At 38.4% G+C, this 18,323-nt stretch overlaps 2 protein-coding genes and 1 pseudogene across 2 annotated transcripts; 2 read left to right on the top strand and 1 right to left on the bottom strand.

The window, feature by feature from the left end:
* The first annotated feature begins 1,761 nt into the window (after nt 1-1,761).
* Nucleotides 1,762-2,817, top strand: LOC113295321. The gene is made up of 2 exons (XM_026543668.1): nt 1,762-2,533; nt 2,678-2,817. Exons 1-2 carry the CDS (start codon nt 1,762-1,764, stop codon nt 2,815-2,817), a joined length of 912 nt encoding a protein of 303 aa, XP_026399453.1.
* Nucleotides 2,818-2,916: 99 nt separating this feature from the next.
* Nucleotides 2,917-3,480, top strand: LOC113295320. The gene has a single exon (XM_026543667.1). It carries the CDS (start codon nt 2,917-2,919, stop codon nt 3,478-3,480), a length of 564 nt encoding a protein of 187 aa, XP_026399452.1.
* Nucleotides 3,481-15,572: 12,092 nt separating this feature from the next.
* Nucleotides 15,573-16,902, bottom strand: LOC113295319 (annotated as a pseudogene).
* Nucleotides 16,903-18,323: the final 1,421 nt, after the last annotated feature.

Genomic DNA, 18,323 nt, shown 5'->3' with positions numbered 1-18,323 from the left:
AGTGCTGAACCACGTAAATCGTTGTCTCATTTATATTTCAGCACTTTACTCATTTTACTGCTTTTATTATTATATTCAGTGATATGTGCTTCGTCGATATGAAATGGCACGGAATCACACTCTATGGACTAGACAATGACGAGTCTGAAGACTCTGAGTCGATGAGTCATTGTATTTGCATCATTTCATATCTGATTTATTCACCTTAACGTTTTTATCCTCAAATGCGATATTGTTTGTGTACACTTGGACCTCATCGTGATTTATGTGTTCACAATCTGGCGCTAGAAACAGGGACTCTGTCCCGGTAAAAGATTTATCTTATCCTGTGACTTTACGTACTCTTGTTGTTCCAAGCACCGTTCTTTGACAATAACAGTGCCTGAAACAGCTTCAGCACGCATCTATTTCTTTCAACAATCAAATCTATGGGTGGATCCACTTTCATTTTTATGGGATCTACACTTTCAAAATATTTTCAAGTGTTTATCTTTGAAAATCAAATCCATGCGTAGATCTACCTTCATTTTTATGGGATCTACATTTTCAAAGTATTTTCAAGTTTTTATCCTTGAAAATCAAATCTACGGGTAGATCCTCTTTCATTTTTATGGGATCTACGCTTTCAAAATATTTTCAAGTTTTTATCTTTGAAAATCAAATCCATGCATAGATTTATCTTCATTCTTGTAGGATCTTCGTTTTCAAACTGTCATCTTTGTTATGGGATTTTCCTCACTTCCTGTAAATGCTCGACTTAGACTAACTCTAACCCAACCCACGCGGATGTCGTTTCTTCGATGGTGATTTATTTGTACGGAAAAAATAATAAGAGGGAATCGAAGATGGAAAAAACGAAGGATATAGGAAAAACCAAAGCATCGTCAAAAGAAACACCAAGAACGACACTAGTTATGACACGCAGTAAACAAAAAGGTGAAAAGACGAAGGCTCCAAACCAGAAGCCAGATACAGCGAAAATCACCTCACCAATGGACACAGATGCAATAGCAGCGGCAGCGGTCAAAGCTCTGGCAGCCAAAGCTGATGCGACAAAGAAAGCAGCAGCATCTGGTGCCCACGAACGAGATGAAGGATTTGCGGACTCAACAATGCAACAACCAGCCTTCGGAATGCCACCAACAAATCAGCTGAACCAAACTCTACCAGTTATCCAGCCTTCGCTGACAGAAACCAACCAGCGTTCCCTCGTGTCGAACTCCGTGTAACAACCACCGATCCGCATAATCCTTTGGTCCAAACGTTTAATGAAGATCATACTGTGGCCATTATAGGACAAAGGCAGATCGGAACTCCGAACCAAGGATCGAATCATTCCCCCCAACTGATGGCGGAGCTTGAGGAATTAAAAAAAAACAAAAGGTGTACGCGGATGTCGTAGCATTGCTAGATCGAGAAAACCAAGAACTCAAAGACAAGATTGCCCAGAGCTTAGAAGCGGCCCCCCAGCATGACGAAGCCAATTCTAAAGCTCCCGATCCTAATCACGATCGACGAATCATCTTGACGAACGTAAATGATCCCGAACCATTGAACCGAAAAGCGGCCAGAGGAAACGGATCATCCGACCCAGATTACGATCTCGATGATTCAGACTACTTCGATAGTGAGAACCAAAGACCGAGACGATCCAGGATCCAAGAAGATCATCAGCGGTCAATGAAAGATCTTTGTACGGATATGATGGATGAAATCAAATAGTTGAAAGCTAGACAATGAGGAAGAATACTAGAAGAGGTGATGAGAGAAGCTAACACCACACCTCTGACCCACCACCTGGCCAAAGCGCTCATCCCTCAAAAGTGTCCCATCCCAGCATTCGAATGTAACGACGGATCTAGCGACCCTGCAGCTCATCTTCGGTACTATAATCGCGTCTTAGCCCGATGGGATCAAAACGATGCAGTCCTTTGCAGATACTTTCCTTCAAGTCTAAAGGGGTCGGCACTATCTTGGTTTGACAACTTACCGCCCAATTCCATCGATGCTTACAGCCATCTCACTGAGAGATTCTTAAGAACGTACATCTACAACAAGGCCGTCAACGCCGGGATGGACAAGATCTTTTCACTGACAATAGCTTACAAGGAGACGATCAGGGAATATACCGACAAGTGGCACAAGATTTGTCAAGCTATAGGGAACGTAGATCTAGTGGTTAGCATCAACTGTTACAAGTGGGGTTTGGATAGAATGATCCCTCTATTCGTTGAGATCCATGGAAGTGTGCCAACAACCGAAGGAGATCTTCGAATCATCATCGAGAAGCATGCCCGTTTGGAAGAAACTCAGCGAAAAAATCCAAGGGCTCAAACGCAGAGATCGCATCGGACCAACTCAGCCAAACAAGTCAGCGGATCCAAAAGGGGTAACTCAGCAGAACGTCCACGCGAAGATATCAGAGGACGAAGAGATGATCGTCGGCGTGACGATCGGAAATTCGAAGATCAAGTCTTCACAAAATTGAATACCAACTACACTCGCGTCCTACGAGAAATCAAGTATCAAGAAGGTCTGGAATGGACTTGGTCCAAAGGGAAGCATCCCCCTAGGACCGAGAAATCAAGATATTACTGCGAATATCACTGTTTCAACGGCCACCAGACCGAGAAATGAAAGAATCTCAAAATAATGATCCAAAAGTTGATTGACGCAGGCGACCTCAGGCAGTACATACAGAAGGCAGATGACGAAGATAGGACCAAACGAAGCAAGCAAGTTCAACTTCCAGAGGGAAACCGAACACTCAACACCATCTCATGTTCCGAAGCTACAGGACCCTCGCTAACAACATAGATAGGGAAAAGGTTAAAGAAACAATTCGAAGACTACTGTGAATTATACAAGATCGATGGGGTGGAAGTGGACGAACACGAGCAATGGATGAACGCGCCGATGACCTTCGATGCAGAAGACATCGAGGAGGATATGGAAGATCACAACGACCCCTTGGTCCTCACCTTACCAGTGGCAGGATGCAACATCAATAAGATCCACATTGATGGAGGGATTTCAGTTAACGTTCTATTCTACGACACATTCAAGCGAATGGAGCTTAACGACGAACAGCTGATGTCTTCGTATTATACCATCTACGGGTTCAATGGGGTACCTACCAAGCCGTTAGGAGACATTGTTTTGCAAGTAGACGCAGGACCAATGAAAGTTGATACTCGATTCAGTGTAGTGGACGCTCCTTCCCCCTATAACGCCATCATTGGCCGAAGATGGGTACACAAGCTCAAAGGAGTGGCAACGACCTATCACCAGTACCTTAGATTTCCGACACCCGAAGGAGTAATGGAAATAAAGGGAAATCAGGTCACCGCTCGGGAATTTCAGGCTCTACAAAATCAACTCAATAATGAACAAGATAAACAGCTGAAATACGGAAGATCCCGAAATAAAGAGGCTGTGAAGGAGAAGGCAATTGATCTTTATCTCGAAGAGATTTCTTGAAGGAGTATGACAAAGGAGAGCATCGTTCTAAACGCTGAGGCAAGTACTTCGACAGCAAAGGAGGCTGAAGAGCCTACCAAATAGCAATTAAATAATGTCCCTCTCCTAGGGGAAGCAAAACCTACGTTCACATCCGTAGAACCCGTGAAGGAGATCAATATAAGGAACGAAGAAAATCCGAAGATGATCAAGATAGGGACCTTAATGGACAAAGAAATAGAGATATCTCTGATCAAGTTGCTCAAGGAATACGCAGATATCTTTGTGTGGAAATTAGGAGACATGTCAGGGATTGATCGAGGATAATTCCACACGAGCTTCGTATAAAGCCAGGCAACCCGCCCTTCAGGCAGAAGGTATGAAAAGTAGCACCAGAGTATCACAAAGCTATTGAGAAGGAACTCTGCAAGCTGTTAAAAGCAGGATTCATCAAGGAAGTCAAATATCCAACGTGGATCTCGAATATGGTCATAGTGCCGAAAAGGAATGGAGGAGTCAGAATATGCATCGATTTCACCAACCTCAATAAAGCATGTACGAAGGATAGTTACCCACTTCCAAGCATTGATCAATTGGTAGAGGCTGTCGGAGGATACGAAGAGTTATCGTTCATGGATGGATATTCTGGTTACAACCAAGTGGCATTGGCAGAAGAAGATCAACAACATACAACATTCTACACCCCGTACGGCCTCTATTGTTACACAAGGATGCCCTTCGGACTTCGAAATGCATGGACAACATACCAGAAGATGGTTGATACTGTCTTCAAACCATGGATTGGGAACACCTTAGAAGTCTACGTTGACGATATGCTCGTCAAAAGCAAGTTACGCAAGGATCACCATCAAGACCTGAGGGACATCTTCGAAGCTATGAGGAAGCACAACATGAAAGTGAACCCAGAAAAATGCACGTTCGGCGTCACCTCAGGGAAATTCCTTGGGTATCTAGTAACAAAGAGGGGCATCGAAGTAGATCCCGCGAAGTTCCAAGCCATCGTAGAAATGCCATCCCCGAAGAACTTGAAAGAAGTTCAGAATCTCAACGGATCCTTAGCAGCTCTGGGAAGATTCATCGCCAGGTCATCGGACAAATGCGAACATTTCTTCAACATCCTCAAAAAAATGAGCAAGTTTGAATGGACCGCTGAATCCGAAGAAGCTTTTCAAAAGATCAAGGAATATCTAGCCATGATGCCAATCCTATAAAAGCCCGATCCCGACGAAGTACTGGATCAGCGCAGTATTGGTCAAGACGAATACAAAGATAGAGCAACCTATTTATCACGTCAGCAAAACTCTCAACATGGCAGAAAGAAACTATACGAAGATCGAGAAGCTCATTTTGGCGCTAGTGTGGGCTACCCAAAAGCTAAGGACTTATTTTTTGACTCACTATGTTCGGGTTCCATGCAAAGCACCGTTGGAAGCGGTTCTCAAGAGTGCTGGGAAAGTAGGAAGGATAGCAAAGTGGAACACTCACCTTAAGATACGATGGAAGTACACGTGGAAGACATGCAGCAGTAGGTCATCAAGATACGATGCCACATCCCAACACCCAGGAAACCTCTATCGCTATATTTGTTAATCTTCACGATGATCCAATGACTCAGGATCAGGGAACACTGAAGGTACAAGCTACCGCGAAGTACTGAAGAGCACCCAAAGATATGTATTATCCCATCTCAAGGCAGACCCAAAACCAACGCTGGAGATTAACTCCACCGACGAAGATGTGACAGGGGCATCAGACATCTGTCTGACGCGTCAGACAATCCCAACCACCAGCATTAAATACCATAGGCATAGGGTACGTGTCAATCGATCTGTGGATGAGAAAAAAGTGACCAATCGTCATTTGGCATAGCCGCTGGGTGCATCGGTTCAGAACGAGGATACCAGCGGCATCGGTATAAAGAACGAGAAGAAAAGGTTGCAACTATCTCTGACAGTGGGCCCCATGTATCAACCCTATAAATACCCTTCTCCACTAAGAGAGAGGTGGTCAAGGAATTCTTAGTAAACATAGGAGAGAGAAATAGGAAGAGAAGTATGATCCCCATTTCCCCTTTTAGCTTCGTAATTTAGACAGAGTCATTCGACTATCTTTGTAATTCCCAGACACATAGTGAAACACCAACCCCCGTGGACGTAGGCCTTAATGCCGAACCACGTAAATTTGTCTCATTTATATTTCAGCACTTTACTCATTTTACTGCTTTTATTATTATACTCAGTGATATGTGCTTCGTAAATATGAAATGGCACGGAATCACACTCTATGGACTAGACAATGACGATTCCGTAGACTCTGAGTCGATGAGTCACCGTATTTGCATCATTTCATATCTGATTTATTCACCTTAACGTTTTTATCCTCAAATGCGATTTGTTTGTGTACACGTGGACCTCATCGTGATTTATGTGCTCGGAGGAACCAAACTGGCTATGCATAACTATTTACCTATGGTCAGGGGAGGAGCTAGGATTACGAGATGGGGGTGTAAAAAAATATTTTTAGGGGGTGCAAAGAAGCAAAAATAGGCTTGTATATGAAAAAAAATTCTTGTTGGGCGTAAATTAGGTTTTGGAGCCAGCTGGGCAGGGGATGCAATTGCAACCCCATGCAATGGGCTGGCTCCGCCCCTGCATATGGTCATGTTATCTTGTTTTAATCGTCTACGAATAAGTTGAAGTGCCAAACTAAAACATTTTCGTTCGTACAAACTAAATCCAGTGACCTAAATTTTATATACTCTAATTCTGGTTAGTTGGGGCTTATAGATTTTATTTGAATCCTATTATTTTCTTCGTCCACTTAGATTTTTGGTTAGTTTGGGCTTATAGGTTTTATTCGAGGCCTACTATTTTCTTCACCCGTCTAGATTAAAGGGATGAGGAGTGACTAAACTAGTTAAAAGTACTAAATTATCCTCATTATTAAAATTCAATCCTAAACCTTATTCTTCCAGATTTTAAATATATTCAATTCCTTTAAAAATTATAACCAATTCAAATAATTTCCCTCACAAACTAAAATTAAAACCTAGCTTCATCAATCGATTTAAAGGAAATTTCATCATCCTTTTTGGAAAAAAAAAACTCAAATTAAACATCGTCTACAACCCGTTACTCTTAATTGTACTTGTGAGGTTTATCCATTCAAAATTGAAAAATATGAACAATTTTGGGTTTATGTGTTTAACCAAAATCAGTCGACATCCATGTCCATATTGACCGATTCCTAAGATAATCGGTCTATGTTCATGGCCACGTCAACTGATTATTCTGTATGTGTTTTCTGGTTGAACATTTAACCAGAATCGGTTGATGTTGAAGCCCATATCCCCAGATTTTGGTACGGAAGAAACTCCCAATTTTCTATATGAGTTTTTTTTATTGCTAGAATCGGATTATGTGAACATTCACATAAAACGATTATATAGCTTTGATTTCTTAACTGCTAAGACTATAATCGGTTCATGTAAATGTGCACATAATCCGATTCTTAGTGGAGAATACACAACTTTTTTTTTTTTTTTGCTAAATCATATAACTTTTATTACTAAAAGGATCAAATGAATGTAAAAATTAGTCTTGACATGCCGAGACTAATATTCAATAAAGCTAAAGAATACAAAAATCATAACAGAAAGGGGCTATACAACTATTATTTCTCAAGAAAATCCAAAGTAGGGTGCATCCTCCTGCTCCATTATTCCAAAAAAATCTTGTTTTTCCTATTTTGAGATTAGTCAAAGCCCCCTTTTGACTAATTTGTCAGCTGAAAAATTAACTTCTCTATATGAATGCCTGAAAGTTATACTTCTTAAGAGACTAGTCACTCTTTTCCATCTATTTAACACTATCCAAGGGTTTTTGCCCTTAGTGAAAGAAAGAATAACTGTTGTAGAATCTAAACTAAATAACACATCCATTAGACGTAGCCTTACATCCCATTCACCTGCAGCTATCAAGGCCATAACTTTAACAATGTAGTTTGTAGCTATACCCAATCCACCACTAACTGTACACAAACAAACTCCATCCTTGTTTCTGCCCACAGAACCAAAACATGAAACTCCTGGATTACCCTTTGCAGCTTCGTCACAATAAATTAAGGTTTGATTTATGTTAGGCAATCTGAAGAAACCTTCTTTCACTGTAGAAATCTTGGTTTTGATTCCTCTAATACCAAAACTCGTTACAATGTTCAAATCATATACACGGTTTCTCATAGTTCCATTGATTCTTAGCCCACATTCCTTTGTGAAGTTTAGTATCATGTGTTGAAGTTTCTCTGCATTAGGATTTATGTCTTCATACATTTTCAGATTTCTTATCATCTACAGTTCCACAATTAAAGAAAATGTGCTTATATACCATATTTGTCTAACTGCGGCACTCTGATTTTTGACACAATTAAGTACTTCATCAACATTGTTAGGAGCAGAGAATTTGAACATACCTCCAAGCAGTGCCAAATACCATTGCTGAAAGAACATTCCCAAAAAATGTGCTCCATGTGTCTTGACCATTGCCACATAAGTAACTTTTAGACACTGTATTAGAACCTTTCTTTCTGACATTTTCTTTAGTTGCACATGCACCTTTGAGAATTTTCCACAAGTTGCAGGACGTGTATGGATGAATACACAGACTCCACACATATTTTGTCCAAGCTATAACAAGATATTTCTTTCTTATTTGTTGTACAACATTTGCAACTGTAAACTTACCAGTTAAATATGTTGTCCAGATTCTTTTATTTCTATAATTTTAACACATAATCGATTTTTATGAGCACTTGTATGAACCGATGCTTTTAATGTAGTATTAGGAATTGTCCTATGTGTGCGTAGCATGCTCACGGATTCTTACAATCGGGCTATATAGTAGGTAATATGCACCGATTCTGGGTGTTATTCGTGAATTAAAATATTAACTTATAATCAGTATACGAGGGCATGAAGATCCACCGATTCTGAGTTGATGTTTTTCCAAAAAAAATCAAAAAAGTTTCATGTTTTGATGATGAATTAACATTAATTGATTTCTAGGTTAACAAGATTAAACGTCAATTAATTACCCGAATTAATACTAATTAGTCAAAGGTAAATTATCCATTAAGTAAAATAGTTGGATGAAGGGTATTCCATTTTACTTCAAAATGTCTTTTTTTTGTCTTCTAATGATGGACCTCAAATAAAACCTATAGGTCCCAAACTAGTGAGGATTCTAAAGTTATGCCACATCATATTTTGAAATAAATTAGTACATGGCTTCTAGTCAATCTTATAAACGGATAATGGTTTTCGCCATACAGAAGGAAAATCACCGCTAAAAAAGTCAGAGAGAAAAATAGCTCATTAAGTAAAGATGTCCAACTAGATTGACGGATATTGATTACCTACTTCATTTTGGATTCTAAAATTCTTTACTTCAACTCTTGAAAGCTTTGTTTTTCGCCAGGGTTTTTGCATTGGGAATTTGTGGAATACCGAACCTCAAATCACTAGACCTATTTCAATAGCAATTTTTTGTACGGAAAAAGTTGAGGACATGGTATTATTAGATTTGACAAAATAAAAAAATGGTCACCATGCGGTCAAGCACTCATGATTTGGGGAAAATATGGGTGATGTATTTACGTGTATAACTAGTATGACAAATATGAATCCAGCACATATTTTCGTCATATGTTAAATGATTAGAATACAACATAATATTGTATAAAGTAACACAAACAATGGTATGATAATACAAAGACAAGAATCAAGGAAGAAAGAATACTGAAAGATAACTTCTTATAACTAGTTGTTGTTATTGTTGTGGACCTCTTCTATAATACCAGGCCTTATATAATCTTCAATAAACTAGAAAAAGGAAATCAACAAAACTAAGAAATAAACTAAAGATAGGAAGCAAAACTAAGTTAAGAAGCATGCTACAAAATCCTAAATTAAAAAGAATGCTAGAATTAGGGAAACAACTAACTGATGTCGGTAGGAAATCCTACATACCAAGGCACGTAAGAAGCACTAATTTTCGACACTCCCTCTCAGTGCATACTTACGATCAACTATTCCAAGAACACTCCTGAATTTTTCATGCTTAACTTTTCCAAGTGCTTTTGTATAGACATGTGTAACTTGTTCTTCACTTGGGATGTTTTGTAGTTCAATTTCTCGATTTAGCACCTTTTCATAAACAATCTGGTACTGAATTTCAATGTGTTTGCCGCGAGCACGAAATACTCTTCCCTGCGAGCTTCATTGCACTTTGGTTATCACGTTTAGTTGGCACCGGATAATCTATCTTACTGCTGATATCACCAGTCAATCTTTTCATCCAAATACACTCTTGTGTATCCATAGCTGATGCCACATATTCTGCTTCAGTGTTAGAAAGAGCCACAGTTTGTTGTTTCTTACTGCACCAAGAAACTGTTGTTGAGCCCATATAGAAAACATACCCAGTAGTTGAGCATCTATCTTTCACATCACCAGCCCAATCTGTATCATCTAATTCATGCAAAGAGGAATCTTTACTGCCTTTGTACATAAGTTCATACTTTAAAGTACCTTTTACATAACACAAAATTCTTTTTTGATGCAATGCAGTGAGAAACACAAGTTTTTTCCATAAATTGAGAAATCACCCCAACGACCTATAGAATATCGGGTCTTGTGATAGTTAAATAGATTAAAATACCCACAAGTTGTCTGTATAAGGTTGCATCTTTAGTAACTTCCTTTAATATTTTTGTAATTTGAGACAAGTCCCAATAGGTGTATCCATTGGTTTCGCCTCATCCATGCTGGACTGTTCCACTGCATACCACCCCCTTTTGAGAGACAAAATAACCATCATCGTTTCTACTTCAATCCAAAGAAACATTCAACTTCTCCTAAGTTTTTCATTTCAAACCGAACATATATAAATAACCTTGAAGACGTGCAATTTCAACAACATCGTCTCCAGTGATTATCATATCATCCACATATAATAAGATCATGGTACACATATCTTATTTCATCTTAACAAATAAACTGGAATCTGAACCTGAAAGCTTAAAGCCACAAAATGTAAGATATACCACAATCTTATCGTACCAAGCTCGTGAAGCTTGCTTAATACCGTACAACGCCTACTTCAGTCGACAAACATAATCTGGGGTATTATCCAGAAATAAAACCATGAGACTATTCCATAAAAATTTCTCGATCTAATTAACCATAGAGAAATGCATTTTTCACATCAAACTGCCATAAGTTCCAAGAATTGTGCGATGCAAAGGAGATGACACCATAATTTTGTGGGAACCCACGAGCAACCAGACATGCTTTGTACCGATCGACAGTCCCATCAGCCTCCTTCTTAACTTGTAAACCCATTTACAAGTTACCAGGTCTGTGTCTTTCAACTTAGGTACAAGCTCACATGTATTGTTCTTCTCGAGGGAAGAAATTTCTTCTTGCATCGCATCCTCTCATTCTAAAATTCCTTGAGCTTCTTTGTAGCATGAAGACTCAAGACCTCATATTTCTTGAAAGAAATCATGTATCACAGTGTATAGATTTAATTGTACTTCATAATATCTTAAATGATTGGGTTGCTTCCTTGCTCTAGTTTACCTTCTTGGAGACCCTTCTTGCTAATTTGAGACTAAAGAGTTACTCACCCTGTCACTTGTAGTGTCGTCATAAACTGGAATGTTGTCAATGCCATCAAGTAGAATCATTTGGGTACTTTCTGAATTTTCACCATCTACAACTACAAGATCATCATCATCATACTCCAAGATGGTAACAAGGTTAGAAATAATGTAATATGTGGACACCTCATCGAACACCACTTCTCGAGAGGAAACACACTTTTTGTTTTTGGATTCATACATTTCCACATTTTCCTACATGGATCATAACCCTTTCCTTCATTTAGTTTTGTTGCTTTTAGGAACATGCACATAACAAATAGACCCAAATATACGAAAGTAACTCATACCTGGTTTTTTATTGAATAAAATTTCAAATGGAGATTTTTCAGTACCTGGCCATGGCGATAGTTGGTTAACCACATGACAAGAACATTAAATTGCTTCAACCCAAAGTTCTATGGGATGATTCTTATTGTATAACCATGATAAAATCACTGAGGTAAGATGTGCGGTCTTCTGTTCTATTACTCCATTCTGTTGCGGGGTGCTTGGGCATGTCATTTGTAGACGAATACCGTGATGGATGCAATAATAAGAAACTCATCTGACATGTATTCACCTCTATTGTCTATTCACAAGCATTTTATCTTCGACCCAAACTCCTCTATCGTGTTTTTGAACTCCAGAAACTTTGATAAAGATTCACCTTTTGTCCCCATAAAATACACCCATTTATATCTTGAGTAAATGATAATTAACACATAATGAAAACCATTGTAGCTTGGTATTCTGGTTGGACTGATTACATCTGAATGTAGTAACTCAAACATCTTGGATGAACGGTTAACTGACCTTTTAAAAGGGAGACGATGATATTTACCGAATTCGTAGTCTTGGAAAAAAAACATCATGTTTTATTATGTCCATATCAGGAACACCTTCAAGTAATTCTTTGAAGAGATTTGTTGCAATAGTTGGTAGCTTATATGTCATAATCTTGCATGCCATCTAGATGCACGATCATTCAATTTAGTATTCTTTACAACATCTTCACTTGCAGTCATAACAAACAAGGATTCTTTTTTCTTTACAGTAAAAAGAATATCATCTGTCAAAGATTGTTTATTCTCAATAATTTGTACATCATCTGGACCCAAAAAAAACGTACCTCCCTAACTTGGTTATATGAGGGGCAGAGAAAAGATTATTTCTTAGTCATGGCACGTGATAGACATTATCTAAATTTATTTTGTCACAGTTTATGTTGTTAACTTTAAGATCCTGCTTCCCTTCATTCACCACTGGATGCACTAAGTTATCAACGATAACAATAGCTCATCTTCCATCATGTCTACGGACTGACAAAAGTAAAGATTCATTTCTAGTTGCATGATGAGAGCAACCAGAGTCGACAATCCATTCATTTGTATAACAAAAGCATTCGCATCACACAACTTCTTAGTTTCTTTTACATCAGCAACTTCAATGGAAAAATATTGCTCCTACTTTGGGTTTCTTCCTTCTTCTCATGAACTGCATTTGCATTTTTAACCCTAAGTTTTGCATAACATCTCTGCCGGGTGTGATGTCGTTTTCCAAACCTACCACATTGAAGCCATTCTTCATATTTTGTACGACAATACCATGCTATGTGATTAAGCTTCCCACGTTTGAAACATTGAAGGTTTTTATTCTTCTCTCTGAAATACATCTCACATTCTTGTGCTTTGACTTTTCTTTGATAAATAATACATCTTCTGAGTTATGCTTGCTTGGCATTTGCTTCATATTAAAGCTTCCTGGATAGAAAGAAGATTTTCTAACTCAATAATGAACGGTTGAGTTGTCCATCCTTGTACAAAATAACTAAATGGAATGAATCCTTTCTCAAACAACAAATAATATGACGCCAGATCCGAGCATCACTGATTGGCTCCTTCTCATCTAATTCTGAAATTTCACAGCAAAGATTTTTAACTTTCATAAATAAATCATAGATATACATACTTCCTTGACTTAATGTTGCAAGCTCATTCTCAAGAAATTGCAGCTTAGCAATATCCTTCTTCATATTTAACCTTTTAAGGTCATCCCAAAAAAAAATCAGCGACTTTTTGTTACGAACATGATCAATATGGTCCTTACTGACCGATGTCCTAAAATCATACAAAGATTTCCACACTTTATCTTCCATTTTCTTCATGATTCAGCATTCTCTAGAGTTTCTACAGGAATAACGTCATCACCACTAACAAGATCCCATAAAAATTGACCTTGGAAACAAGCTTCAGCACACAAATCTAATATTTGTAGTTATTACCTACAAGCTTCTCCACACATGCTTGAGCAGAATTACCACTATTCATCTTGACAAACAAGAATAAAAGAAAACAACTAGACTTCTCTTTCAGGATTTCTATCAAATAGGTTCCACTCAACCTTGCTTTGATAGATAACACAAATAATGCTGTGATAATATAAAGACGAGAATCAAGAAAGAAAGAATACTGAAAGAAAACTTCTCATAAACTAGTTGTTGTTATTGTTGTGAATCTCTTCTATAATACCTTATATAGGCTTCAATAAACTAGAAAAAAGAAATCAACAAAACTAAAAAATAAAACATGAAGCAAAACCTAATTTAAGAAGCAAGCTAGGAAATCCTAAATTAAGAAGCAGACTAGAAATAGGAAACCGACTAACTTATGTCGGTAGGAAATTCTACATACCGAGACATGCAAGAAGCACTAATTTTCGACATAAAGGTAGTATAATTTGTAACATAAAGAAAAACTATTTAGATATATAAAACGGTCCGCGAGTTATAACCCTAAAGGTGTCACTATCCATATACAAAAACTCCAACAAAACAAATTGTTCACAAAAACCTCATTTAATATAAACTGTCTATATTACCCTTCTAGTTTAAATCACCCCAACAAAAACAAAAATCAACCACTTTAATTCTTATTATATTGTCACCCCCAACAAGAAATAAACAATCACCAATAAGCAACGCTGCCACCGATAACCACCGCCACTACTTCCGACAACCGCCGCCACCGCCACCACCTCCGACCACCGCCAACGCCACCTTTTGCCGCCACCGCCGCCGCCAACGACCACCGTAGCTCCGCGCCGCCGCCGCCACCGACACCACCGCCGCCACCGACCGCCGCCCCCCACCGACCACCACCGCCGCCGCCCCCCCCGCGCAATTTCACCACCATTGCCAGCCACCCTACCATCCAGCACCACCACCGCCACCACCTCCGACCACCACCACCACCACCGATACTACATAATTGCACCACCAATACCAGCCACCCTACCATCCAGCACCACCACTGTCGACCACCGCCGACCAAAATCAGCACCACGACCGCCCACCACCACCACCTCCCAAAAATACGATATAACTAATTTTGGTTTCATCATAAATACGATGAAACCGATTTTGGTTTCATCTTGGTTTCGTGAGAAATCTCCGGCAAGAAATTTTTTAAGAGGTATTATACATCTTCATGGATAGAAATACATTGTTGAAATACGATGAAACCGATTTTGGTTTCATCATAAATAAGATGAAACCATAATTGGTTTTTGCGCTTCAACAGCAATATCACCAGTTATGTCTCAAGACCCATTACTCAGCTTCACCTCGTATATCTTTCCATCTAGGTTTACAGGCAATTCCTCATTGTATTGCACCACTTCATTGCACCTGCAACTACAAATTCACTTCAAATCCCATACCCACTGCATTACTGCCTTCCATTTCAGTTCAAGCTCATACCTGAACACCACAAATGCTCCATCTCAGGCTCAGTTTGATCTTCAACTGGACCTGCAATATCAATATTAATTCAACCAGAGCAACACCAGTTCCTCCATGGATTCTGATTATCACCAGCTGCAGTTCATAATCACCACCAACATAGGCATCTCAGTTCTTCTCTACACTCTCAACCTGCAACTGTACTTAAAAACCATTCTCAAGCATCAGCTCAAACCATTCTTCATAAAGAACCAACTCAAAGCCAACACCAGTACCACCTTCTTTATAATATTAACTTCAGCTGCAACCGGAGCTTACTAGCAGCATCAAATGAAACTCGTCACAAGACCCTGTCACGGAAATAACCATATCAAACCCATCACTGCAATAACCATATCAAAAATACCAGCAACTACACTTGCACACTGCCAATCTGAAAGCAGCGGCAGCAACATCTCCTAGCTGACTCTACTCAGCTCCACAATCCAATTCACCACCTGCAATTGCTTCCCATTTCAACTGTAAGAAAAATTATAAGAGATATTATACATGTTCATTGATATATGGAACCAATTTTGGTTTCATCATAAATAAGATGAAACCATAATTGGTTTCGTCATAATTCAACTTCACACGTACATGAACCTGCATGTTATTGATTCATTGACCTCCACATGTACATGAACCTGCATTTCATACTTTTATGACATAAATAAGCAATTTCTTATTACTTAGCACATGGTTAATGAACAAGCTGTAGACAAGTTCGAAGCCTATGATATGAGTTTTGTGATATCAACACAAATCAAACATCCATTGTTGATTACATCGCATTTTACTAGCTACGAACGTAGGTCAACATATACAGAGTTGATAACCAAACAAGAACAAAGATATCAGGACACCTAGGAGAGTATAATCGGGCGAAAGTCATGCATATTGTGACAAATGAAATTCTTAAGCATGAGATTTATTTAATTTCAAGGTTGGATAGGCTACAAACACTAAACAATTAAGATGCAAGCAACTTCCTGACACTGGCAGCATGTAGATTAAAGAAAAAATTGAACAAGGAGAATTGAGTTACCCGTGGCATATTCAACTAGTTGAATAAGCTCAGTGTCCCTAACTTGGACGATAACATATGAAGTAGTGGACACAGCTGTGATGTTACCAAAATCATTGACTGCAGCTTCTTTACAGATGCTTTTTGTCTTGTCCAATTTAGCTTCTCCAATTCCCCTATATTCCAAAGATTGCAATGTTGATAACTTCTTCTCATGCTCAATATTTTCCCCTTCAAGAGCCTAAAAATCAAGCAACATATAACACATATAAGCAATCATTAAGACTAAGACTAATGCTCCACGTTACATTGAAACTCAACAAGACACCTAATGGCTTCACAAGCAAATTAAAATCTGAATTATCAAAGGTCAAATTTCCAATTTATAATGAATTCAATGTTCAATATCCTAGTCTAGTGGTTCTCAATTTTGTGTCACAAACAAGCAGTACAATTCTGCATACCTTAACTTCCTGGTGTAGCTTATTCTCCCATGCCAAGAGTTGCTCCAATGTGGAAAAGTGACTCTTCGGACCTTGTTCCACAAGCGCGCCGGTATCCAATCGATACTAAATATCCAAAGGAGGTTTTGATATCTAGCTTGAACTCAAATTTGTCAAAAGACAGTTTCTGGTCAGTCAAAATGTGAAACCCCAATCAATCCTAAACCCAAATAAACTTAATTTTCATTCAAAAACAAAACTACAAACTTTTCATTTAGATGGGCACGACTAATTTCAAGCAGATTAGAGACAGGCTCACCAGCAACAACAGCTTTCTCAAGATAGTATTTGATACAAGAAACAATTTGAGCAAGATCTTTATGTCTTACCACCAATTTCATATTTGCTATCTCACCACCACCTCCGCCGCCACTGCCGCCATGATTATGAACAGACTTATTACCCAGTTCCATATGCATCCTAATCCATCACCTGCAGTTCAGTTTAGCTTTCAGTCACCACTGCCATCAACAAATCCATCTCACTCATAACCTAGGAACAAAACAAACAATCAAATCTATTAAAACCCAACACCACAAAACCCATTTCATTTCAACATCTCTTCTTGTCGATCGACAACTCAATCCACCGCAGAATCATCTCAACCAATCACTACCACCATCAAACAACAACCAAAAGACTCATCCTAGTTTTGTGAAATTAGCATTTCCATTTCAATTTCACATTTGGTTCCTTGATTATAATGTTATCTACCATTTCAAATAAATGCTTCCACCTTAAAATTTTCATTCTCCTCTGTATCCACATCTAATCCTTGGCTTAAATGTAACCAACCAAATTTGATTCAGAAAAATTTCAGTACAGATCCATGTACACATTCAATAATATACATATCCTTGTCAAACTTCAAATGAAAAATTAGTTCAAAAATCATAAAGTCTTCGACCAAAAAAAGATCATCAAATTAGATCCCTCACAGACTAATTCCACCAACAAATTTGAAAAAAATTTAACAAAAAATTACAAGAAATTTGTGATTTCTTACCGCTATCGCCGATGAGACAAATTAGGTTATCAAATTTGACATCACCACTCCGTCATCTCTTCCTTGAAAATCGATCTCAATCATCAATTCGTCACCAACCCATCCCTGTTCTTCTTGTTCTTCAATTGAAGTTACAATCGCAACCCTAATTTCAACAATTTATTCATCTAATCTTACAGAAATATCAAAACATCACCAGATCCTCCTGTGTTTTCTTCTGAATTTGAAAATGAAACTATGGTTAGGGATTTAATTAAGGTTGGGGTGGTGGTGGTAATGGTGTCGATGGTTAAGGAATTGAAGGAGGCAGAGGAGGGTGGTGGTAACGTCTCTCGAATTCTTCACCTCTTGAATCAGCGTTGTTCTTCTCGTGCAGTTCCATTGTTGCTGCTGGTGATGATGATGGTGGGAGAAGGAGACGGAAGAAAGAAGAAATCAGAGAAGAAGAAGAAAAGGTCGAAGGGTGTGTTTGGCTTTTTTAAAAGTAACAAAAACTAAATTTACACATTATTATTTGTCTTGGGGTTTTTGTCCCAGTTTTATTTGAAACGGTTTTTATTTGGTAGAAATAATATGACAGGTTTTTTCTTATCACTAGTTTGTTCACCTAGGGGTTTTGTCACTAGTTTTGTATATAAAAATAAAAACAACTTTTTTTGGTCAATCAAAATATTCCAATTTATTCAAGTGTCGGGATCCTTTAACAAAAGGATTTGACAATACCTTTCGACAAATCCTTGTAACCTCCAGATTTTATGTATCTAATGGTCCAAATCATGGATGACCGGACATGCTAACTAATTGTATTCCTCGTTTGGCTTAGACTAA

This window comes from Papaver somniferum, chromosome 7, assembly GCF_003573695.1.
Source record: "Papaver somniferum cultivar HN1 chromosome 7, ASM357369v1, whole genome shotgun sequence".
NCBI lineage: Eukaryota > Viridiplantae > Streptophyta > Magnoliopsida > Ranunculales > Papaveraceae > Papaver > Papaver somniferum.
Note: the sequence above shows the minus strand (reverse complement) of the source record. Positions and strands in the feature narration are given on the sequence as shown.

Bases quoted from the DNA above. Each gene is read 5' to 3' on its own strand.
- LOC113295321 (XM_026543668.1), top strand. From the start codon at position 1,762: ATGAGAGAAGCTAACACCACACCTCTGACCCACCACCTGGCCAAAGCG. The intron at 2,534-2,677 runs GTCTGGAATGGA...TGATTGACGCAG, and splicing joins AGAAATCAAGTATCAAGAAG to GCGACCTCAGGCAGTACATA.
- LOC113295320 (XM_026543667.1), top strand. From the start codon at position 2,917: ATGACCTTCGATGCAGAAGACATCGAGGAGGATATGGAAGATCACAAC.